Here is a 24,209-nt window from a genome sequence, read left to right as displayed (position 1 = left end):
ACCCGGACCATCCTATTTGGGGTGGTTTTATCGGGACCTGGCCAGATTTGGGCCCCGGTATGGGTTTGTTCCGGACCCATCCTGCTTTGAATTTTATAACTTTTTTTATTATTCATTATTAATAAATAATTATAGTATTATAGTAAATTCCTAAATAATTTTTGCATATAATCAATTTTATATAAGAAATATAAAAGATAAACTTGACTAGAAAATTAATAATTTAAATAAAAGTTTATTTTGTTTTATACAATTCATTTAGATTGAAAATTATGTAAAATATTTAAATATAAATCAATATTTATTAAAAAAAATAAAATATTAGTTGATTTTATTTTTTGTATTATATATTCATTGTACATCGTAACTTAATATTCCTTGAATTATTTTGTGCCGTATAAATTATTTTAGAATGAAAACTAAATTAAAATATTTAAATCTAAATCAATATTACTTATTAAAAAATAAAATATTGATTGAATGTATTCACTATATTATATTCATTATAAATTGTAAAATGATATTATTTTATAAGAAAATTAATAATTTAGATGAACATATGCTTTATGTTATACAATTCAATTTAGAATGAAAACTATATTAATATATTTAAACCTAAATTGATATTATTTATTAAAAAAATAAAATTAGTTGAATCATGAGTATATTAAGTCTAATTAAATGATGAGTTTAAATTATTTAACTCTAATTAATAGTTGCCAATTAAAATAACAATACAATTGTTTGTAGTTAAAAGAAAAAGACTTGAAAGTCAAAATTAAAAACCCCAATTTGACCCGGGAGGCAAGGGGCGATTTCGGGTCCGGTCAGACCCATACCAAACCGGTCCGTTGCCATCACTAATAATAAGTGCCGAAGCTTTAATTACTAAGAAAATAATATGCGCCTGTACGTTCTAAATTACATGCACAGAATTAATTACATGTGCTACAGAAGATCAGGACACTCGCACTACAATCCATCTCATTTCACTTTTGCTTTCAAAGTTAAAACAATAAACAAAATTGGAAAAAAGCCTGTGATAGGGTAGAATGAGGGCAGGTAAGAAGATATGATATCACAACTTCAGCTTGGTTCTCCACATTTCTCTGACTACTTTCTTAGGTTGTGGATTATCAGGCCCTCTGTCTCTCTGTCCAGATGTGAAATACATCCATCCATCCCAGAAAGCCGCCAATGTGGTTTTTACACGGTATGGCAGCCGTCCGATAACAGACCATTGCTGTAAATTCGAAAGAAACAAAAATTAACATATTCAGAACAATATATATGGATTAAAACAATAAATCAGATATGTGAAGGAAAGATTACCTTTGTGTCCAACTGAAATCGGAAGACCTCCCCCACTAAGATCATCCTTTTATTCACAGGGTGCTTCTCAGTGGTGCCTCCCATAATAATGATGGAGTTGTTCCAGAGAAACCAAGAACATTCAATATGGGAATTGGGTTTGGGCATGGGGGCCAAAACGGTCCACTTCATTTCACTATCAAGCATATAAACATCCCCATAAACCACCTGAAGCAACATGCAAGACAGCAAACAAGTTAGAACAGGACTTCCAGGGAAATTACACAACACCGCTACGGCTAATAATCAAGGCGCGTACCTCATTCCTCCGCGAGCATTTGTAGTTAGGCGACCCTGGTTTTGGCATAAAGTCACCCTCTTGACCACCAATAACGTAAAGCTCGTCGCCAACAGCAACACAAGCCCTATTCGAATAATAACAGTTTAAATTGGACCGATGATTCAGATATTTCACAATCAATAATTTCCATACAAGAATAAGTGCTTTTCATTTTTCTGACCCATGAAATGATTATGCAGAAGAAATGGGACATTATAGATTTACTGTTATTTGCTTGACTGATTAAAAGGCAAAATCCATGTTATTTGCTTCCTTCTTTAGGGTGGGAAGAGTGATAAATGGCAAGGGATGCTTTCTAATTCTGAATGTAACAGAGCATCAATCTAATGAGCTTGAGGGCAAAGATCGGTAAAATACTATGCAGGAATCATGGCCATTTGAAGAAGAGTGTCATCAACTTACAGCTTTTGCCTATAGCCATAAATCTAGTGAAAAGCACATAATTTTTTATATTGCAAGACTCCCAATAATTAGAGATTATTCCTGAATTGAAGATTGAATGGAGAAAAAAGAAAAGCACATTTCCAGAGACCTCTTCACATAAAGAAATGGAACCCATGTACCTGTGCGGTCCCCCTCGGGGTACAGGGGTTTCGTTCCGCCATTCCTTCTCGATTGCTTTACCATCCTTCACTGCAATACTCCAATGATCGGTCCCCGGTGTATGTCTATTCTCTTTGCTCCCACCCATTACATGGAGTCTTCCCTTCCAAATCTGAGTTGCCGGAGCATACCTGAAATAGTTGTTATGCTTTAAGCCTTCAAGCCCTGAAGTTGCTATTACTCTTATAATGCCCAAAAGGTCAAAAAATAAAGATCATCAACCTTATATAAAAAATCCAATATTATACACAGAATAGAAATCCCTCTACATTTTTAAATCCATAAGCATTTTCAAATGATGTTTTCTGATATATTCTGAAGAGAAGATCACAGCAATTTTAAGAAGTAGGTAGGGAACAGACCTAGGGGCTGGTAGTGGTGCGAACCGCTCCCACTTTTCCGTCTCTGTGTCGAGCACAAATGTATTAGATGTAGGAGGAGTCCTGCACTGTGGACCAGACTGCCCGGCCACAACATATACATATCTTCCATCGGTTGCCACTCCCAAATGTGAATTTGCCATATCTTTCGGGGCTTCTAATCTGCCACTCCAGGTATTATCCGTAAAGTTATAGATATCAACATGTGAATGCACCTACAAGAAAGAAAATATGATTGTGAGTTGCCTATTCAGTTTATTCATAGAACCAACATATTCCTTTCCAGACTTAGCTATTCAAAATTGCATATATGATGACAATGAATAATAAAAAATGTTTACATAATCAAGGGTTCCGTATCCTGAAAACACGTATAGAAGATCCTTGATCTGCACCGCTGAACCATCCAATCGCGGAACAGGTGCGCTCGGCATCTGCTCCCATTCTAATTCCGGAGCAGGGATATCAGCAAATGTAGCTGATAATAGCCGTTGAGGAACACGATTCGCTTTATCATCTACTGTCTGCAATCATCAAACATCATGTATCAGTGAATTTCTTCGCACAGCTAAAACCACAATGTAAATGAAAAAGATTTTTGCTTCATATCTAGGGCTGAAAAAGGAACCAGCAAGATTTGTTTCCTTATTCAAATGCTCAAACAAGCTAGAATAACATTTCTCAACAAATGCGGCACTTCAAACAAAATCTATGAGCCTCTTTCGAGAGTTTCTATTTCCAATAAATAACATAAAGTGTTTAACAGTTGAAGAACCGACCTCTTCTGAGTCAGTGTCGTTTGCGGCTTTTGGAAGCACAACAACATGGCTCTCCTCCCGAGGCCAGTTCGATGCAATTGATGAATATACCGAGGAAGAAGAAGAAGAACGAGTTGCCCAGAAAACATCAACCGTTAGAGCGATACCAAGTAAGCAAACAAGCGAAAAAATGACGGTGGATTTTGTGAAACTGTGTTTTCCGGTAGATCTCAACATTTTCTTGCAATCTAGAATACCATTGACGATCCATCTGTTAACGCGGAGTAGAAATTTATATGGGAAGACTATGAGGAGATCGAGGTGCGAAGAAAGTAAATTATAGCATAACGAAAATCTCCGGCGCCAATGGTTTCCTTTAGTTTCTGCTCTTTCTTTCTGTTTCTTTTCCTTATAATATTATTTTTATTTAATTAAAATATATAATTTCCGAATAGCCATAGCTGGGACAAAAGTGTTCAAGGCCCAATCATTTTCCAATTAAACGTTGAGGCCCAATTTCTCAGTGGACTTCAGATCTCGAAATGAGGAGGCCCAATTTCTCAGTGGACTTCAGATGTCGAGATGAGAAGGCCCAATTTGTCAGTGGACTTCAGATGTCGAATAAGGAGGCCCAATTTCTCAGTGGACTTCAGGTGTCGAGATGAGAAGGCCCAATTTGTCAGTGGACTTCAGATGTCGAAATAAGGAGGCCCAATTTCTCAGTGGACTTCAGATGTCGAGATGAGAAGGCCCAATTTCTCAGTGGACTTCAGATGTCGAAATAAGGAGGCCCAATTTCTCAGTGGACTTCAGATGTCGATATGAGGAGGCCCAATTGCTCAATTGGCTCTTATGTCCAAATGTTGAGGCCCAATTACTTAGTGGACACAGATGTCTAAATATCAGGCCCAATTATATGGTGGACTCATGATGTCCAATTTTAAACTTGTGATCACTTTGGGCCGATATGAGCCCACAAATGGCCCATCCGTTTTAGACCATCGAAAAAAAACCTCTCAACTTTACCATTCCGAAGCATCTGCAAATCTCGAAGACTGGTCTCCTTCTTCCTTTCTCGGATCTTCCCAACCCCCGCCCCCCGATCAGCTTCTCCTTATTTCCAGGTGATTTTTTTTGTTTTTTTGTTTTCTCTCCGTGGCCTCTTAATCTTTGCTTCATAGGGTTATGCATACATATCTTCTTCATATGTATTTTTTGACTATGAAGTTATGACTGCGTTCTAAAGATGCTGTGGTATTCTTTTCGATTGATTATCTTGTAAATGTCTAAATTCGAGCTGCAAATGATTTGTGCCTGTATGATTTTAGCGTTCCCAGTGCGCGAATGTTGATTGCGTTGTTGAGTGGCATGGTGATATGATTTTTTTAGGATTTCTGCTTTTCCCCTGGTCTTTACTCTCAGGCAGTGTTGGAGAGTAGATTAACATCTGCAAGAATGCCTTAGCTGACGCAAAATAGATCTTATGGGATGTTATGATATCTGTGTGACATCGTGATTGCTGGTGTAAGATGTCTTACTCTTGATTCCTGGAATTATATTGAGATTGGTTTATGCAAAGACTGCTTGTTTGTACAGATTTTTGGTATGTTTTGAATGCCCTTTTGGCATACACAAAAGATTAGTTGCTGGTGTAGATTGGGAATGAGCATCCTGAGCTATGAGGCTGGAAACAGCCTTTGATATCTGTTACTGAAGAGTTATTGGTATTTTTGACATAGGCCTCGTATATGTGAAGAATAGATAGTCTCTAGCCTCAGTTAATGGAAAAGTAATATTTTCTTTCTATATGTGAAGAATAGATAGTCTCTAGCCTCAGTTAATGGAAAAGTAATATTTTCTTTCTGCTATCTTTAAAGAAGAAAGTGCTTGGTATTGCATATATTCTTTGAGAGATAAGCCAAGTTACAGCTAAGATCTAAAACTACCGCGGGAGATCTCACACTTCCTGAAATGAGAGTTGCTGTAGATGAGACTAAAGACATTATATTGAGGTTTTGGAATTACCAAGGATTAGATGAGACCAGCGGCCCATCCTTGACCTCCTTCAAGGTTGGGAGTCAAAGAATATTATGTCAAAATATTTGCATTGAAGACCGCAAGATTGTTGAGTTGCTTTATGTCATCAAATGCTTATCTCAGTCCAAAAGCTCAGAAAAGTTAAATTTGTAATATACTTATATATATCCAGTTGCTGAAAATACAAGCAGCTCTTTCTTGTGTTTACATAGCTGCATGCTTGCAGAGCAGAAAAGTGATACAATTGTTCCACATATGTTTTATTGAATATGAACAAGTGAGTGATGAAAGGCAGATGCTTCAATATGTTATTACCAATTTAAGCCTACTGAATTTCCGACTTATTAACTGTATTACTGTGTGCTGTGAACAGTGAATTAAAATCAAAGAAATGTGAATAATATGTTTAACACATGTTTCTCCATCTCTTTCATGGGTTGACTCAGCAAATGCTGCTCATTTTCCATTGTGTATTTACACTGTTGAGTTTTTTTCATCATATATTTTATCTGCTCTTTCTTCTTGTTTCAGAATAAACAGGGTGCTAATTAAAGATGTTTGGAGGTAGAGTAATTCACCGGTTGCTGAGAGAGAGACTTCAGTCACGAACCAGTGTAAAAATCCTACTATGGATTTTCTTTTCCATGAAATCTGCTATTTTCTTCTGTTCCCTTAATATTGTGTCGACTTATGCTAAATGGCCTGCATGTTGTCACAACGATAGAATCGAAACATATGAAACTTGATTATAATAAAATTAGTGTACCGGGATTGCCTACCTACACTGAAAGGGTTGCATTCAAGTGTACCTCTATTCTTCACCCAGATGTTATGATCACAAGTTATTATACTTTATGAGTAAAAGTTAAGACTTGTCTTTCTTATCTGGTGAATGAATGACAAAAGAATCCACATTTTTTGTTTTATGGACTAAAGCTACACATCATCATGATCAGTTTGCAGGATTGTCAAACAAACTTGTTTTCTCTCTCTCTCTCCCTTTTCTGGTGAGAAGAGAAATGACTAGTTCATTTTTTCCTCTCAGTCTGCGCCAGCCTTGTCGTCTCGTATTTTCCGGAAACAGCATGAAGGAGTTGGATCTACCACCACAAAGTCCTTGAGGGCATTGGCCCTCTTTGGAGCAGGTGTATCAGGGATTTCATGTTTTGCAACAATCTCATCCTGTGATGAGGCTGAACATGGTCTGGATGTCCCTAACTATCCTTGGCCCCACCAGGGCATTCTAAGTTCATATGACCACGCTTCGTGAGTACTTTCATTAGTTTATCTACCTTTTTTTCTTTAAAATATGTTCTTTATCCAACTCAAGATTCCTCTTCGAATCTATAAGCAGCTCTGTTTATGTAATATTTGTCTCCAAGTTGGATGAACTGACAACTATGTCACCATTGTTGTATTTGACATATTCTGGTCATTTAAAACAGGATTCGTCGTGGTCACCAGGTTTACCAACAAGTATGTGCGTCCTGCCATTCCATGTCCTTAATTTCATACCGTGACTTGGTAGGTGTGGCATATACAGAGGAGGAAACTAAGGCTATGGCAGCTGAGATTGAGGTAGTTGATGGGCCTAATGATGAAGGCGAGATGTTTACGCGTCCTGGAAAACTGAGTGATCGATTTCCTCAGCCATATGCAAATGAACAAGCAGCTAGGTTTGCAAATGGAGGGGCCTATCCTCCAGATTTAAGTCTTATTACCAAAGTATGCCATGGCTTTCCACCCTGTTATTTTATTTGGAAGTCTTATTTGTCTCAGCTAATTTCTCTCTTTCCCCTTCTTAGGCTCGTCACAATGGTCAAAATTATGTTTTTGCACTTCTAACTGGATACCGTGATCCTCCTGCTGGTGTTTCAGTGAGTTCTTCTGACTGATCTTTTATTTGTTTTACTTGACAAACAACTGCCAACTTTACACTTTTTGTATATTACCAGTTAGTGATCGTAATGGGCAACATCTGGGCTACAAGAAAATGTAAAGATGAAGCTTGCATGTGCATCCCGCTATTTTCCAGTCTGTTGCATCTAGTGTTTTCTCTTCTATATTCCTCATAGTGACTGTACCAGCCCTTTTGTTTGGTTTAGAAGATTGTCCAGCTAGGTTAAACTTGCTCAATGCTGATTGAGTGGTGCATGTTTGGTTTCATTCATTTTGCTGGGGAGACGAGATGCCAATGTTCTATGGTCACAAAACCTGATGCATTATTCCATGTGACTGAGGGCCTGAGGATTTCCTTAGGGGTTTTATGCTCCAATCATTCTGGTGGTTTTGCATTCGCTGCATCTTTCAAAAAATTGGTTTATGTTTCCTATAATATTTTCACTGTTTTCAAAATAAGCTTCCAAGATATTATTTTTGAATTGTTTTTGCCCTTTATCCCTGGGACAAGTTCATTTAGGCATTCAACTACCGTTTGCCGTTACTGATAATGTTGTAATATTGTTGTTTTTATTTTAGGGGTGGAAGTTGGCTTTATTTGGTGGATATGCTAACAATGCAACTTATTTCCTCTTTTAGATTCGTGAAGGATTGCACTATAATCCTTACTTCCCTGGGGGCGCTATAGCCATGCCTAAAATGCTTAATGATGGTGCCGTTGAGTATGAGGATGGTACCCCTGCAACTGAAGCTCAGGTAAGTTCAGCGGTTATTCTTCTTTACATTTTAAAAGGCCTGCATTCACGTCTTCATTATCAGCACACTCATCTTTTTTATCTCCCGCTCATCCTACTAGATGGGGAAGGATGTGGTCTCATTTTTATCCTGGGCGGCAGAGCCTGAAATGGAAGAGAGAAAACTGGTAAGCTATTACTCAAATGTATTCAAATTGAACTAAAATTATCTATTCCGCATCTCTTTAACATGCTAGCTTGCCGAATTACTATAACAGATGGGATTCAAGTGGATATTTGTTCTCTCACTGGCACTTCTTCAAGCTGGTTACTATAGGCGCTTGAGGTGGTCTGTGCTCAAGTCTCGGAAGCTGGTGCTTGATGTTGTCAACTAGACTTCCTTGGCATCTCTGCACATTTTGCATCTCAACAATCCGAGTCCACAAATAACTATCTTCTGGTGTACTACTTATAATCCGCTGCACAAAACCAGCTGGAACTGTTTTTTTGGTAATGCACAACCAATTGTTTCCCAATTTCACAAAGAATAAGGAATACATGCTAGTGAAATTTTTTCTTCAATTCTCAGCTGATGAGAACGGAACAAAGTAAGAAGCTTGATATTGCTCAATGCTTTAGATAATGCAGGCTGATGTTATTCTTTTGGAGCTCTGTACGAAAACGAGTTGTGCCATCAACGGGACAAGTAACGCCTTTTTCTGAATTTGATTTTTTGTTGGATTGTATGTATTGCATGATTGATGATATGGTGGAATTACCGTATGCATCTTTGCAAAATAATCAATTCTCCGGATAAAATTGCAATTTTGGTCTCAAAGTATAGGGTGGTTTGTAATAATTTATCTCATGTTTCCTGAAATAGTCAATATAAACACTTTAGAAAAACTTTGCAAAGTTAGTTCTGTCATGAAAGATTTGCAATGTTTGGAATTAATTTTGATATATTTTTTTAAGGTGTGGGATTAATGTTAGCTTTCAATTCCTAAGTATCTGCCCAAGAAAAGCACATAAATGGGGGAACCCTGAACATGATGTTTGAATTTTGGACTTTAATGACTAAGAAAGACATTCTTCTCATACAGAATATCGTGATATATATATTGGTGGGGGGGGGGGGGTGTGATTTGTTTTTTTACAGGGGGGGGGGGGGGGGTTGTAATTTGTTCATTAAAATTGAAGGTCTAAGACAATGGAAATCTTTGAAGTTTACGTAAGAGGAGCAGCCAGGCATCACTTCCAAATAATAGAGAATTTGCAGCTTTCAGTGGTTAGTGTTGTTAGATTCCAATGTCCATTATAAAAGAAAGAGATGATTAAAAAAGTGAATGTGACGAGGGTTTATGCTTTAAATGGGAGAGACACCATTTAAGGCGCAGCAATTTGTTTGGGTCAAAAATGTCAATAGAACTTTAATCTGACAAAAGGGTAATATTCACAAGCCATCATATGATATGTTATATTCTTCTCACTTGAAAAGGTGGATATTATCACTCGAATATTATTCGAGGTATAATGAATATTTAATTATCTATAAGAGAGGAAATAGTGTTTTTAGTTTTATAAATTAAGTTCATATTACTCCAGTTCATTACGAGATTAGCATTTTTAACTCCATAACTTATAAAATTAACAATTTTGGCCTTCATCCACTTTTTTATTTACAATTTAACGATGTAGATCACATGCCTAATACATTATTGTTAAGTTTTTTTTGTTAGAGAAAAAATTAGCTCTTTTTTTAATAGTAGCATATGAGTGCTTCATTTAGCCTATTTGATTCACTTGTGGAAGACATGATTCTTTGTGTATAAAATATATGGGAAGGAAAGGATTTAATTTTTGTGTTAGGAGAGAAATCGCTATATTTTTTGTCCTAATTTTTTTTAAGATTTATTTTTTCTACTCAAATATAGTTATATTTTTTCTTAAAAATGGTCCCAAATTGAAAAATAAACCAACTTTCTCTACAGCCAAAATACTTAATGATCACAATGCTAGGCACGTGCATTACACTATTAAATTGTAGACAAAAAAATGAATGAAGATAAAAAGTGCTAATTTTTATAAGTTACAGGACTAAAAGTACTAATTTCGTAATGAATAGGACCAAAAGTGAAACGGATCTAACTTATAGGACAAAAACTATTATTTTCCCTCTATCATGATATGTCAATAAATACCCCAACTTTTTTTGTAAATATTTTTTTCAAAAATACTTGGTGAAATTTTGGTATGTCAATCGAAGCTAATATTTTTTAAGAAAATGAATTTGAATAACACTGAAGATATGTATTCAATTTATTATTATTCATAATTTGATGTGGTATGAAAATATTTATATATAGCCGTTGGCGGACTTTTCAGAGGTTACAATCATTTATATTAGAGCATATCATATTAAGGGTTCATGCAAGAGAACTTTTGAAAACTCTTCATTAGGGTCTTATTAGAGATTTCATATTGACATTTCTCAGATTAAGTACTCAAAGTTTGAATTAAACTGTTTATCTCATCACTGGAACATTGAAAAATCATCACGAAAAGCTTTTCCAGAGTGAATTCTTGTGAGAATTCTTTTATCTGAGTGGCAAATTCTTGAAACTCATCACTAAAATACCTTAAATATATATACACTATAATTTTTCTGAACAGAAAATAAAAATTAAAAAAGAAAATGGTGGGAGGAGCAAATAGTAAAGAACATAATCCTAGAAAAGGTGAAGTAATTGTAGAGAGAGGGAGGGTGGAGAGCTTAGATGATATAATGAGGCACGCATCTAGTTATTAATGACAAAACTAGTCCCACACTATCAAGTGCTTATGCTATGTGTCCGCACTCTGATTGGCCACTCCCATCGCCCCCAATCAAACCAACTCTTTTCCTAAGATACGATGCTTTTTCAGGGGTCCCACAAGATCCCCCGTACCACCAATCAACACTTACTACATTGTAGAGTACCATGTCACAACATAAACCACCCATCTATAAATACTCCTCTCCTCCTCCTAATCTTGACTATACATTCATTACACATACATACATGTGTAATGAATGGGTTGATTGTAATGGTGGAGAGAGTGAAATTCGTATTAAAATTTATTGATTGAAAAGGAATAGTGTAATTGAATATCGAAAAGGGTATATATATGATGGGGCGCACATCAGCATCACATGAAAATATTAGAGAAACAAAGAGCTATGGTGAAAGTGGAGTTATGATGCGGATTACCAAAGAATTGCAAGAATATTTGCAATTATTGGAGGGGGCAATGTTTAAGGATTGTTTGTCAAGATTTAACCTTCAACTTATTGCATATATGTAACATCAAGATTACGACTTTTTCACATGTCAGAAAATGAGACATTTGCTTCTTTGTGCTCCAAAATATTAGGTCTTCTCAGAATAGTGTGCGGCTGAAAAGGCAATTATAACATGGGATACAGATGTGTGATTATTCATGTTTTTATCTACATATATAAAAATAGATGAAACATTAGAAAATCTGTGAGATGAATGTGGACATTAATTGTATTAAGTTAAATAATGAAGGGGGAGAGAGGAGGATATATAGGATTGGTCCAAATTTATGTGTGGGGTAATTAATTAATTAATTAATTTTGGAGGGGCATCAATGAAATGGTTCCAACCACAACAAATGGGCAATGTCTGAATCCATCACCTAACAAAACCTTCCACGTATAACATATCCTCTTACCCAATACATCTTCCACCTCACTCGCATCGCCACCTCGTGCACCTGCGCTCTCTCCTTAATTGCCCTACGTACTCACTCTTCATCAATTATTACTATTTTCTTTTCTTTTCTTTTCTTAAAAAAAAAAAGAGAGAGAGAGAGAGAAAAATTAGCATGATGGATAATTATTAATTTATTAAGTATGCTTTCATTAATATGATCCAATTAGTTGTGTAATAATTGCACGGTAGCCAGCAAATTAAATATCTGAATACTACTTCTTTTATTATCATTATGTTTTCATGCTATAATCGATTAATCGTACATACTATATAAAAGGCAGAATAAGTTAAGATAATTAGTATTTATTATCATCAATTTATATTGTTAACCACAATTTTATAGAGATGATTAATTTGAGAAATGAGGCGTACGTATATATATATATATAATTAATGTGGAGCTAATTCTTTGCGATCTCTTGATGAATTCAGTCAAATTAAAACAATTCAGATACTTTATTTCAAATTATAAGTATTTATATTATATATATACAAATAATGTGGTAGCTTAAGTAGAGAACATAATATAAGATGAAAATAAGAAATACTAAATTCATTTATATCCATATAATTAATTTTATCACCATTCTATATATATGATCATATATATATATGAATAGTCAACATGTTGTCAATCAATTAATAAGGTATAATACCCGTACCTATATTCCCGTGAAAATCATGGGAATACCAAGATCGCATAGTGATATATATTTTAATTATTCTGACGAAGAAATGAACTTAAAGTTGTATATGGTACTAATTAAGTAGATTAAAACTTAATTTAGTGTGTATATATATGTAGTAGCTAGGGAGTGTTAATTAGAGTGACCTGCCATAATATCATGCCGCATGATAACTTCATATATAGTAGTACTACTAGGTCAGTTATAATGCAACAGATATAAATTATAAGAAATTAATGCATATATGCCATATATACTGTTACAAAAATAATTACATGGTGAATTATAAGTAATTGATGCACTATTTACTGAGGATATATAATGACTAGCTATAATCCAACATTTCATATGGGAAATTTTAATCTAACTCAACTTTATATCAATTACATGACAAGTGCAATATTCTTATCGTGCATTTAATGTACAGTTTAGAGAAAGTGACAAATTACATGACAAATATTATATATTTATTTTGTTATTGATTTGATTTAACCAAATCTAATTCGAACAAATATTTTTCCATTCATATAGATTTTTATGCCTCCAAAATTGAAGTGGTCACATGGTTGGACTCGCACTTTAAGAAAAATAAGTATGTTCCTATAACAAAATTTGTATTCAAATTAAGTTTGACAACATCACCTGACGGATAATTTCATGGCAAATAACATTTTTACAGTTAACTATCATGTGTTGAATTATAAATGCTTATTGAACATTTGCATAATCAAGCTTAGTTGCTGGCAATTAAAGTTTATGTAACAACAGGTAGCATCTCTAATCAGGTGTGAACCCCAATTACTTCACCTCTAATTCGTCAAAACTGAAACCCTAATTAGTAGAAAATATTAATAATTTAGGGTCTGAAAACTCAAATTTGGTGATGAGTAGTAGACATACATGCAAGCAATGGCGAGTGAGGTTGATACATACATATATAATCTGCTAACCTGTACCTTTCACCATTATCAACACACTAAAGCACACACGTGTCGCTGCTCTGGAACCTTCCCATTTCACTACTACTGAAAAAACACCATGATTCCCAAGGAATGGTTAGGTGTCCCCTTATCTCTGGCAATTCCCCCCCCACGTTGCGTTCTCTTATTAGCTGATTCTCCTACCCCCAACTGTCAGCTCTCTCCCCCCCCCTTTTTTTCAAACATTTTTATGCATCGAACATCTGTCACCACTTCATACACCGCTTTTTACTTTTGTTCTTCTTGTTTGTTGTTTTTGCTGCGACCGAGATTTCAATAAATCTTTGGCTTTTCAGATTTCGATTTGGTAATTTATGCAGTTGATTGGTTTTAGTTGGCTTTTGCACATATATATAAATATAGATGCGCGGGGGTTCTTGTGCCGTGAAATCATCGGAGAATACCACTTACTCGGTAATGCAACGGATTATGCTCAGATTCCGACCGATTGCGCCGAAGCCCGCTGGTGGGGAAGCGGTTCCCGCTGCGGTGGAGCAGGAGAGGAGAAACTGTTCGTCCAAACATGGAAGGAGAACTAAAAGGAAGTACGTTAGGGTTCGCGGTCGGCAAAGCACTAAGAGAAAAGCTGAGGAAGGCGGCCGAAGATCGTCGCCGCCGGAAAAATCAGGAGTTGAAGACGAAGCGTGGCCGGAGAAAAGAGTGGTGACGCTTCAACTTCTACCGGAGAGATCTGAGAGTGATAAGAGCTGCGATGATAGTAGTGGCCAAAAAGTTGAAGAAAATCGGAGTATAGATCTATATAAAGTAGATGATGAAGATACTTACGAGAAGTTGGATACCGGCGGTGGTGGTGGGACGGCGGCGCTAGGAAGCGTCCGATCCGTCATGAAGACGTGGATAATCGTGGAAGGTGTGACGGAAATATTCATAGAAAGTGGAGTAGGGTTAGGGTTTTCAGATGGGGAGAAGATCAACAGGCTGCAGGGGGACACGTGTCCTGGGTTCGTATCCGACGGCACGCATAACGTGGTGTGGGTTAACGAGGCGTATAGAAAGATGGTTGCGGAAGGAGAGATGTGGGGGAATGGGATTATGGTGTGGTTGGTGGTGAAAGAAAATTTGCCCCATTATAGTCCGTCATTTGCATGCAGAGTGAGGATGATTCAGCAGACAAAGCATGGGCATGTGTGGAATAGAGTAGTGCCGTGCGATGTGTGGAGGATGCAATTCGCAGGGTTTGCATGGAAATTGGACGTCAACACCGCGCTAGGTTTGGGCATTTAGATGGGGCAACATACGCCTAATTTCACAACAATATTATCAGGTGATTAACAAATTAGTACTAAATTCCTCCTCCTCCTCCTCTTCTTCTTCTTTCTTTCTTTCCCCTAAATTGAGAGCTTTAATTTTTGCCTTTAACTCCTGAGATGCCAGATCAGGAAGATTTTGTTGAATCTGGTTGGATCAAATCCAAATTAATTAATGTTACATATAAAAAGTTAATTAACATTTATTATATGGTAAGTGTATAATTTTAAAAAAATAATTAACCACATAATAAATGCATTAATTAATACTTTGTTCCTAATACAATTGATTGGGTGTGACTAGTCCCAATCTAAACCCAGAAATTGAAAAGCTTCCTTTTTACACGTAAGTCTTTAATTTTATGGTCAGCTATTTCTTTTAAATTATTTCATTATCTTTTCCGATTTTTCTCAATTTTCACTTATATTTCTTTTCTCCATTTTTTTTTTATTTTTTAAAATTATTTCACCAACTTTTTACTTTTTTTCCTCTCTTCTTAACTTCAACATTCTATTCATTATCTAATATTTTTCTTAATAAACTTCTCACAATCTTATATCTTAACTTTTAAACTAATTAAATACACACGTTTTAATGTCCCGCACACACTAACTAGTATACAAAACAGAACAGTGGAGTGTAAGAATTGATTAAGTGGTGGAGTGCGAAAATCCATACTTCTTAACTAATTTACTTTTCTTTTGAAAATTGCCTCTAGCTGCATTTATTAGTATGTCTTCTGTCCTAACAAAGTCACCCTCTTAATTACTATCTTGATAACCCTATTAATGTTCTAAAATCAATTCAATTAAGATTTCAGAAAGATGACAACGAAGCCTTAGAAATTCAAACCATTCCGAACCTTCTTTTTTCCGGTATGTTCCGTTTTATGTCTACTATTCAAGTGCATAATATCAAAAAGGACCAAAAAGGATAAACTTTGGCCTGCATCCCTATTTTGAAATATTGTATGATATTTATTGAAATGCCAAAATATTAACTTAAATAGAGAACTCAATCACCTTTCTTAATAATGAATAGTATATGATGGTACACTCTAAAAATTAATACAGCAAAACGAAGTACTCCTGAAGTGCATAAATCGATATTCCTATTATCTTTTCAAATTCACCAACATTCTTATTAAAATTTCCCTACCAAAAGTAGCAATAATCTTGTTTTGTTTTTTTTATCAATAATAATCTTAAACATTATGAACCAATATAAGTGGGAAAAGACCACAAAACTACAAAATGAAAGCATTTCTAAGCTTCAAATTTCTTGGTTTTACCTTTAATTAATCTACTCTAGTTGGCTGCAAAATTAGTTAGGGGTATAAATTATCAATATAAACCTTCATATTATTTTTATTATCACATATCAAGATTGAAACAGTAGTAGTTGTTACAATTACTGTATCCTGTGTACATCAGTTCCTATTACTCAGAGATTTTCATACTTGGAAATTATATTGGTTAATTTTTTTTGCCATTTTATTATTCTAATAAGATGTAATCAATTTTATCATAATTAATAGTTTCAGGTTTCCACGGTAATTAATTAGTCATTTTGTTTGTGATTTGATAGATTGTACATTTTTGTTTCGTCAATATATGACAATTTTATAATCAAATCTTTAATCCGTTTTTATATTGATTACAGAGTATTATAAAATACATATTACTGCTAGCGTACAGAGAGCTATATTTTCTTCTTTCTTTTTATTTTTTTGTTTCCCCTAGGTTTGATGGTTATATATTTACATAATTACTTATCAGGATCAAATTTATAAGTTGTAACTTATTTTGAGAACATTAGTTTCTCTTTCCCATTTAACTTTCAATAGGAATAACTAACTAATATAAAATGTAATGAGAAACTTTTGTACTGAGTTTTATTAGGCAAATCATACGCATATCTTGTGCTAATTAAGAACAAAGCATCTAATGTGCTAGTCCAACCTGAACCGTGGCCCTTGGATTGGGTTAAGGCAGGATAAAGTACTTATCAACATCACTGCTCCCACGTAGGATGGATTCCACTTCATCTTATTCTTATATATCCATACGTGCCCAATAGATTTGAACATATCCAAAATTGGCCCTGGATATCCATAAACAAGGAAGATAAGATATACTTAAAATGTTAAAAATAGAGGGAGAAAAGTGGTTTCGTGGTGAAACTATCCTGTGTGCAGCCAGTTTAATTAGCTCTAGATCTCCAGCTTTACTAAAGCGGGAATATCGGAGGCCTCTGTTCATATTAGTTTGCTTAAATTTATTTAAGAGATTCCTGTCTCCTTTATATATCAGATACTTTTGAAGCATAACATGTCAAATATACATCTTATTTTAAGCATAAGTTATGAAATATTCAGATAAAACAAGCCACGAATTTATAAGATTATTAGTAATTAAATTTTGTACTTAAAATTATCAAATTAAAGGAATTTATTAAAATTTTAAAAAGGTCAGGAAAAGCACAATTTTTCTTTAGTATCTTGTTTTGACAACTAAGTAGGAGATACTAACATCTAATTACTTGGAGAGTTCATCAACTCTTTCCTTCAATTTTTTTCACTAAGGAACATCTTATAATATATTTGAAGGAGTTTATATATATAAGCTCATTCAAACACCCTTTAGATTTATCTTCTCTAGTAATAATATAATGTTCGCTCATTTGAAAAAACATATTATGTAATTCGGTGTAGTTATCAGTATCACACCATCCATATTTTGATTTTTCCCTCCACGGAAGTGGATGTCATTTTTCTTAACAGATGCCAACAATATTAATCAGCATGTAGGTTAGCAATTTACACTCTTTAGCTAATTGATGCAATTGATTTTTTACGCAGTCTGCTGATCGTGTCTTTACCTCTGTTCTAGGGTGATGCTGAAGATGTGCGATGCAAAATAAGTGGCCAAATCTTCTGTATATCAAATATATGTAGCTGGTTGGCTTTGAATACCAGCCAACTAAAGAATCAGTTGCGCTGGTTAAGACTTGAGAAAACAAACTTATTATTTCAAAGGTTTGAAAAGGATAACAAGCCTTTTTGTAAGACGTGGTAATGAATGATGTACAGGTGAGTTATGTAGTCTTGGCATGATAATTGAAACGGCAGCTTGCAGCTTTTTCAATACCTTTACTTTTATGTTCCAGTTATGTACCCACCAGAATAAATGAACTTGGTGCCCTAAACTATGATTATGAAAGTTCAAGATAGAAAGATCACAAATATTTCTAATAGTTAAACTTTCATATAAGAAATGAAAATTTAAGATGATATGTGCACTTTTTCAGCCAAGCAGTCACTAGACAATGTATTGGCTAGACAAAACAAGAAAGGTACTTCAAAAGAAAATCATAGCGTGCACATAAATTACGTCTAACCTCTTTCCCCAAACGTCTGCACTGAAACGGAGATGGATCACCTGATCATCCAAATGCGATTTGTTAGCAATATAGGAGGAAATCATTTGTCCAGTGCCTGTATTTCTATCAGGCAATCTCCCTCATTCAACTGAATTCCCCAACTCTTCTAAGTAAGAAACCATTCTGCTGCATTGAAGAGGTCACCGCAGAATATGCAAACCTTCAAGAATGATTAGGGCAACGAGCACCTGAACGGAACTTCAAATTGCAATGAGAACTTAGTGACTTTCGCACAACTATTGTCATAAAATTTCTGATACATACAACATGTCTGAATATAAAATATAATACAAAAACATTTGATACCAAAAAACATGTGTCTGATTATAAAAAATGTTACATATGATAAATAAAATTTAGATCACTTGCAACATGTACCTGAATATAAAATCCAAAACCTGAGATCTTCCACTCCCCACAGAGGCCGATAATTCAAACCTCACATTCATACATGGAAATACTAAACCAATAAACTTCTGGATGAAGTATTTGAGCTTGCAGAGTTCAAATATCTAATTTAACGCATTATCTCTAAAGTCTTTGCTTGGATAGAAGGACATTCCTACGGACTCAAATTCATAATTTCCATTTTCATTAAGAAACTCATACAGTTACAGAAGCATGAGTTGAAAAACTTCAAATCCATACAAGGATCATGAAATCCCAACAATCCGTAAAAGCAATTTCTCTGAGCAAATCGTGACAATGATGCTTAGAATGCCAACAATTAGAACAAATCGAAAAAGCATCTAAACTATATACACTGCGAAAACACAGATGATCGTGGATCGTTGAACTTACAAAGCCTAGTAAACAGTGAAAACAGACAGCATTTCTCGCTTCCTGCCTCGCAAAACCTACACATAATTTCCACATTACCAAATCCCATAGGCATGAACCTCAGTATCTACTCGTAATATGCACTGATCAAACTTAATTTTTGATAATAAAAAAAAACGAGAAACGAGAACTTTTGCCCGGTTAATCATGTGAAGAAAAACATAGTCGCATTACCTGTTTAAGAAGCCATTCTCTGTGTGAGATGCTTGAAGAAATCATGCGTTAGAGACTTGAGGACAACACAATTTAGAGAGGAAGAAAAAGAAGGGGAAAACGAATAGTATTTGGTAGTTGGGATTCCTCACATTTTTATAATGATTAAATTAAATTGAGGCGCGCCGGCGCCTAAAACTTTTATAGTTGGGCTCGTCCACAACAAATATGGGCCCATATTGGCCTTACAAAGTGTGAAGTAAAAAAGCTCTTAATTGGGCTTTGTCCATTCCAAATCCATTAGCCCAATAAGAACTTAATCATATGAAAATATATTTTTTCTCGAGATAATTACACTATTTTCCTATGAAATTTATTATAATTATACATTAATCTCTTATAATTTAAAAAATTATATCTAATATCTCTAACTTTTTATTTACATCTATCAAATAGATCCATCTATTAGTCTAAATCTAAAAAAATTGCTATTATTAACAAAAAAAAATTAAATAAAAATTCATATTTACTCTCGATTGACTTATTACAGGTCAAACAAAATATTTTTCTGACCACTATCCTTATACATTTTCACACACTAATGCATGTGGGGAGTTAAAATTTGGTCAAATAAATATTGTTCAACCTGTAATAAATTAATAATAAATCAATCGAGTATAAATATATATATATATATATTTTCATTCATTATTTGATATCGAAAATTTTAATGAATTTCAATTAACAAATGGATCTATTAAGCATACATAAATATTGAGAATACTAAATGTAATTTTTTAAGTTATATAAAATTTACGTTTAATTAAGGTGGTATAACTAATTTTTTTTCTTTATAAAATAATGATAATGAAACAATTATATGAAAAAAAGTAGAGTACATAGAGGGGAAGAAATAAATAAATGACATTGAATGCTTTGGTAAAGTCTGCACAGCTTTACATAAATAGTCCATACTTTTCCTACTCCATAATCTTTCATCCTACGACTTGCCTGTAATATTTGGTAGCAAATCCACGTTATAAGGTAACATGAAATTGAATTACTCTATAACAAGTACAATTAAACTTTGAGTAATAATTCATTGAGTTCGGACTAGAATTTTGAACCATCACAACTCTCATGGAATCCCTCCCTCCATAACTTTTGCCCCATCTCTATCTCTCTACTTTCTCCTATATTCTCTCTCTCTCTCTCTCTCACACACACACACGCACACACTAACCCCTTCGTTTTTTCTCTCTTTTTCTCATACAAACCTGCGTGAATATTTCTGCATCTAAAAGTTTAATCTGTTTAAGCAGTTGTATAGATTTTGAACTCATCTTCTGTTTGTAAATCCTTTCTTGCACGTGTAAGTCTCGTGTTTATTAGTCTGCAATCATGTAGTGCGATCATGTCTGTGATTTTGAACGGATTCTTGATATTCTTGGCAGGCAGAACGATGCATGCTGGAAAAGCTTGTTTGAGTTCGGTGTCGAGGCGGACGAGGAGCCAGTGGGACGCGTTCTACAGAAGTCGGCACGATGAGATTAAGAAGAAGTCCGATCAAGAGAGTGGTTGTGTTGGCAATGAAGGATGTGGTATGAAATATGATGTGAGAATTCAAGATTTTGAGACTAGGAATGAGAGTTTTGGGGAAAAGGGCATTGGGAAGGATGCTGATTCTATGAGTAGTGAGGATGTTGAGAATTCTGTGTCTTCGGGAGATTTGGAGGACTCTGAAAGAAGCAGTCACTGTGAGGACGATGCTGATGATTCTGATAAGGACTATAAAGTGAAAATATGCAAATATGTGCAGAAGAAAGGAGCACAAAAGGTTGGGAGGGCGGTGAGGAAAAATGGCGTTGGAGCTGAAGGACCTGTGGATTTGATAAACAAGTTGGTGGACTCAATATGGAAGGAAAGGCATTTAGTGAAAGAAAAGCCAGCTTCTGTTAAAGAGAATGATTGGAGTAATACTACGCTGCCATTGAAGTTCAGGCTGACGGATGATCAGGAGTCCTGTTTAGCAGAGAAAACAGATTGGGAGATGGAAATTGACTCTCTGTTTAGTGATTTAGAAATTGGACTCTGGGAATCTGAGATTGGATGCACAAATTCTTCAACAGTAAGTTAATCTCTACAATCAAATAGAGACATTTATTAGAATTATGTGGATCTGCATCCAAAGTTATCTTATAAACATGCACTCTGGATCAATGTTGCTTAGTTTTCTGTTGGTGGTCTGCAGAAAGATGATGAAAGTACTGTCTCCACAGATAATGATGAAAATCCGGTTGCGCGTTGTGGTCTAGGGGAGCATGATCTTGTTGTTGATGAACAGATAGGCATCATTTGCAAGTGTTGTTATGCTGTGCTGCTGGAAATAAAATACGTTTTGCCACCTTTTGTAAGTATATGAACTTGCTCATTTCACCTTCTGTGTCCATAAAAAAAAATTGCTAGATTTGGCTCAGTTTGAGGCAAATCAACTGTTGAAAAAGGACTATTTCAACTAATGTTAAGACTCGATAAAGCGTTGAGTTTCTCTTATCTCCTGCAGTATGTGGAATCTCCCGAGAGACATGAAAGGAAGTACGTGGTAGAATCACAGAACTCCATCATGAATCAAATTCCGTTTCAGGGCTCTCCTTGTGGTAATCTGGAGTCATCTTCTGTTCATTCTGAGGGCACAGTTTTGGATTTGATTCCTGATGCTGATAAAGAACTGTACCCACATCAACTGGACGGATTCAAGTTCTTGTGGAGGAACATAGCTGGAGACATTCACATCAAGAAACTGGAAAAGCTACCAGGGAATGGTGGAAGAGGCTGCATAATCTCGCACGCCCCTGGCACTGGCAAAACCCGACTGACCATTGTGTTTCTCCAAACATTCATGAAGCTATACCCGGCCTGTCGCCCTGTGATTATAGCTCCACGAGGCATGCTCCTGACTTGGGAACAAGAACTCAAGAAATGGAACGTCGGCATAAGGTTCCACAATTTGAATGAGGCAAAGCTATCTAGTGAGGAAACTGCAATTGCTGCCGGTATTATTGGCCAAACAGGGAATCAAGAAAAGAACAAAGACTACAACCGATTCATAAAGCTGTACTCCTGGATGAAGGGTGGAAGTATATTGGGAGTCGGTTATCGTTTGTTTGAGGAGCTTGCTGGAGAAAATGAGAAAAAACATTGTAATGGTAAATTCAAGAAAATACTCCTCGAATTGCCAGGCATTTTAGTGCTGGACGAAGGGCATACCCCTCGAAACAATCAAAGCCTAATGTGGAAGGCTTTGACAAAAACAACAACGCAAAGGCGCATAATTCTCTCCGGGACACCTTTTCAGAACAATTTTTCAGAGCTTTATAATACACTCTGCCTAGTGAACCCGAGATTTTCTCATCAGATCATGTCTGAAACCAGCTGTGGCAGAAATCTTACTAAGAATGCAGGGAGAAAAAGGAAGGCCAATGCAGCAAGAGATGAGTGGGCAAATCTGACAAGTTCCATCAGCAAAACCGATAGTGATGCTGATGGATTAAAGAAGCTTCGTTCAATGATCGAACCTTTCGTCCACATACACAAAGGTAGTATACTGCAAAACACTCTTCCAGGAATGAGAGACTGTTTGGTTATCTTAAGACCAACGGATTTGCAAAGGAAACTACTCCAAAACGTCGCTCGAGTTGACAAATTTCTAGAGCAAGCTTACTTAGCTTCTCTCATCTCAGTCCACCCTTCACTTGTAGCAGAGAAACCAGAGTTCTCAGATCACAAAAGAAAGCTGAAATCCCTGGCATCAGACCCCAATGCTGGAGTAAAAACACGGTTCCTGATCAAGCTGATCCAACTCTCCATCCGTCTCCATGAGAAAGTCTTGGTATTCAGCGAGTTCATCGACCCTTTACTCCACATCAAGAACCTGCTAAAGTCCCACTTCTCCTGGAACGAAGGCCGGGAAATAATTTACATGGACGGAGACCAAGGCATAAAGCAGCGCCAGCATTTGATCAATTCGTTCAACGACAAACATGGGGAGGCTAAAGTTCTACTTGCATCACAAAGAGCTTGCTCGGAAGGAATAAACTTAGTCGGGGCATCAAGGGTGGTGCTGCTAGACGTGGTGTGGAACCCGTCGGTGGAGAGGCAGGCCATCTGCCGAGCATACAGGCTTGGTCAGGAGAAGGTGGTTTATGTTTATCATGTGATGACTTTAATGGAGGTGAAGAAATATGCAAGGCAGGCGGAGAAAGAACGGATTTCTGAGCTGATTTTTTCGTCTAGTGACGGTGGTGGAGGTGGGGGGAGAAGTGCGGGGTGCGATGGGGTTGTGTCGGAAGATAAAGTGCTGGAAGCGATGGTCGGGCATCAAAGTTTTGGTAGTGTGTTTGAGAGGATAGTTCACCAGCCAAAGGAATCGGATTTGGTGAGGACTTTCGGGTTTGTGGATCTTAAGCAGTAAACTTGTATTGTGTTCATCTTCATTTCCAACTCTCAACATACTTATCAGTATAAATATTGCTGGTTATTTGTTGAGATCAAATATTTTACATGTATCGTGTATTCATACAAATAGGGATTAAGTCGATTTGAGCATTTATGAATGTATCAAAGTAAAAGTACCCACAAATTTTGTTATATAATTTATTTTATTATGTTTAACTACATATATAAAACTATGATAACAGTAAATAGATTATTTGACCTAATTAATATTTATTATGTATTTACGTACATTCACTATATGTTAATTGAAAAAGAGTTACCATTTTGAAAATAATTTATAGGAAAAAGGGGTAGTGGTACGTAAATCTGAGTCAGCGGACCTAGACTCTTCTTATTACTACATTATTCTTTAGATCCAGATCTTGCGGCTGAGAACTTATACCCCGCCATCACCGTTGGATTAGCCTATTGCCATAATTTTGCGGCTCAGATTTTCAAAATGGCGGTGGAAAAATTGGGAACA

At 35.7% G+C, this 24,209-nt stretch overlaps 4 protein-coding genes and 1 long non-coding RNA gene across 7 annotated transcripts; 3 read left to right on the top strand and 2 right to left on the bottom strand.

The window, feature by feature from the left end:
• Positions 862–3,785, bottom strand: LOC105177399 (kelch repeat-containing protein At3g27220). Its single transcript, XM_011100536.2, has 7 exons — positions 3,435–3,785; positions 2,997–3,179; positions 2,638–2,870; positions 2,236–2,406; positions 1,631–1,736; positions 1,333–1,539; positions 862–1,243 (listed from the first exon to the last, which is right to left on the bottom strand). The coding sequence occupies exons 1-7, from the start codon at positions 3,648–3,650 to the stop codon at positions 1,079–1,081; spliced, it is 1,281 nt and encodes a 426-aa protein (XP_011098838.1). The 5' UTR covers positions 3,651–3,785; the 3' UTR covers positions 862–1,078.
• LOC105177398 (cytochrome c1-2, heme protein, mitochondrial) lies at positions 4,402–8,908 on the top strand. Of its 2 annotated transcripts, none has more exons than XM_011100535.2 (8): positions 4,402–4,537; positions 5,982–6,064; positions 6,496–6,716; positions 6,896–7,175; positions 7,256–7,327; positions 7,989–8,105; positions 8,206–8,271; positions 8,362–8,908. In XM_011100535.2, the coding sequence occupies exons 2-8, from the start codon at positions 6,005–6,007 to the stop codon at positions 8,476–8,478; spliced, it is 933 nt and encodes a 310-aa protein (XP_011098837.1). In that variant the 5' UTR covers positions 4,402–4,537; positions 5,982–6,004; the 3' UTR covers positions 8,479–8,908. The 2 variants fall into 2 exon arrangements, with proteins under 2 accessions (XP_011098837.1, XP_020554893.1); XM_020699234.1 differs by lacking the exon at positions 4,402–4,537 and adding an exon at positions 4,836–4,937.
• Positions 13,745–18,029, top strand: LOC105177396. Of its 2 annotated transcripts, none has more exons than XM_020698952.1 (2): positions 13,745–14,813; positions 17,658–18,029. In XM_020698952.1, exon 1 carries the CDS (start codon positions 13,892–13,894, stop codon positions 14,771–14,773), a length of 882 nt encoding a protein of 293 aa, XP_020554611.1. In that variant the 5' UTR covers positions 13,745–13,891; the 3' UTR covers positions 14,774–14,813; positions 17,658–18,029. The 2 variants fall into 2 exon arrangements, with proteins under 2 accessions (XP_020554611.1, XP_011098836.1); XM_011100534.2 differs by having other exon boundaries at positions 13,746–14,813; positions 17,689–18,023.
• On the bottom strand, positions 16,620–19,370 carry LOC105177397. The gene is made up of 4 exons (XR_849048.2): positions 19,253–19,370; positions 19,040–19,095; positions 18,197–18,436; positions 16,620–16,900 (listed from the first exon to the last, which is right to left on the bottom strand). It is a non-coding gene; the product is annotated as an uncharacterized LOC105177397 (long non-coding RNA).
• On the top strand, positions 20,587–23,828 carry LOC105177509 (SNF2 domain-containing protein CLASSY 3-like). Its single transcript, XM_020699016.1, has 2 exons — positions 20,587–21,359; positions 21,483–23,828. Exon 2 carries the CDS (start codon positions 21,750–21,752, stop codon positions 23,700–23,702), a length of 1,953 nt encoding a protein of 650 aa, XP_020554675.1. The 5' UTR covers positions 20,587–21,359; positions 21,483–21,749; the 3' UTR covers positions 23,703–23,828.

Source organism: Sesamum indicum, linkage group LG15 (genome assembly GCF_000512975.1).
Source record: "Sesamum indicum cultivar Zhongzhi No. 13 linkage group LG15, S_indicum_v1.0, whole genome shotgun sequence".
Taxonomy (NCBI): domain Eukaryota; kingdom Viridiplantae; phylum Streptophyta; class Magnoliopsida; order Lamiales; family Pedaliaceae; genus Sesamum; species Sesamum indicum.
This window is presented reverse-complemented; position numbering and strand designations above follow the sequence as displayed.

Bases quoted from the DNA above. Each gene is read 5' to 3' on its own strand.
- LOC105177396 (XM_020698952.1), top strand. From the start codon at position 13,892: ATGCGCGGGGGTTCTTGTGCCGTGAAATCATCGGAGAATACCACTTAC.
- LOC105177399 (XM_011100536.2), bottom strand. From the start codon at position 3,650: ATGTTGAGATCTACCGGAAAACACAGTTTCACAAAATCCACCGTCATT. The intron at 2,871-2,996 runs GTAAACATTTTT...TCTTTCTTGTAG, and splicing joins GATACGGAACCCTTGATTAT to GTGCATTCACATGTTGATAT. The intron at 2,407-2,637 runs GTCTGTTCCCTA...CAACTATTTCAG, and splicing joins GCACCACTACCAGCCCCTAG to GTATGCTCCGGCAACTCAGA.
- LOC105177509 (XM_020699016.1), top strand. From the start codon at position 21,750: ATGTTAAGACTCGATAAAGCGTTGAGTTTCTCTTATCTCCTGCAGTAT.
- LOC105177398 (XM_011100535.2), top strand. From the start codon at position 6,005: ATGTTTGGAGGTAGAGTAATTCACCGGTTGCTGAGAGAGAGACTTCAG. The intron at 7,176-7,255 runs GTATGCCATGGC...TCCCCTTCTTAG, and splicing joins ATTTAAGTCTTATTACCAAA to GCTCGTCACAATGGTCAAAA. The intron at 8,106-8,205 runs GTAAGTTCAGCG...TCATCCTACTAG, and splicing joins CCCCTGCAACTGAAGCTCAG to ATGGGGAAGGATGTGGTCTC.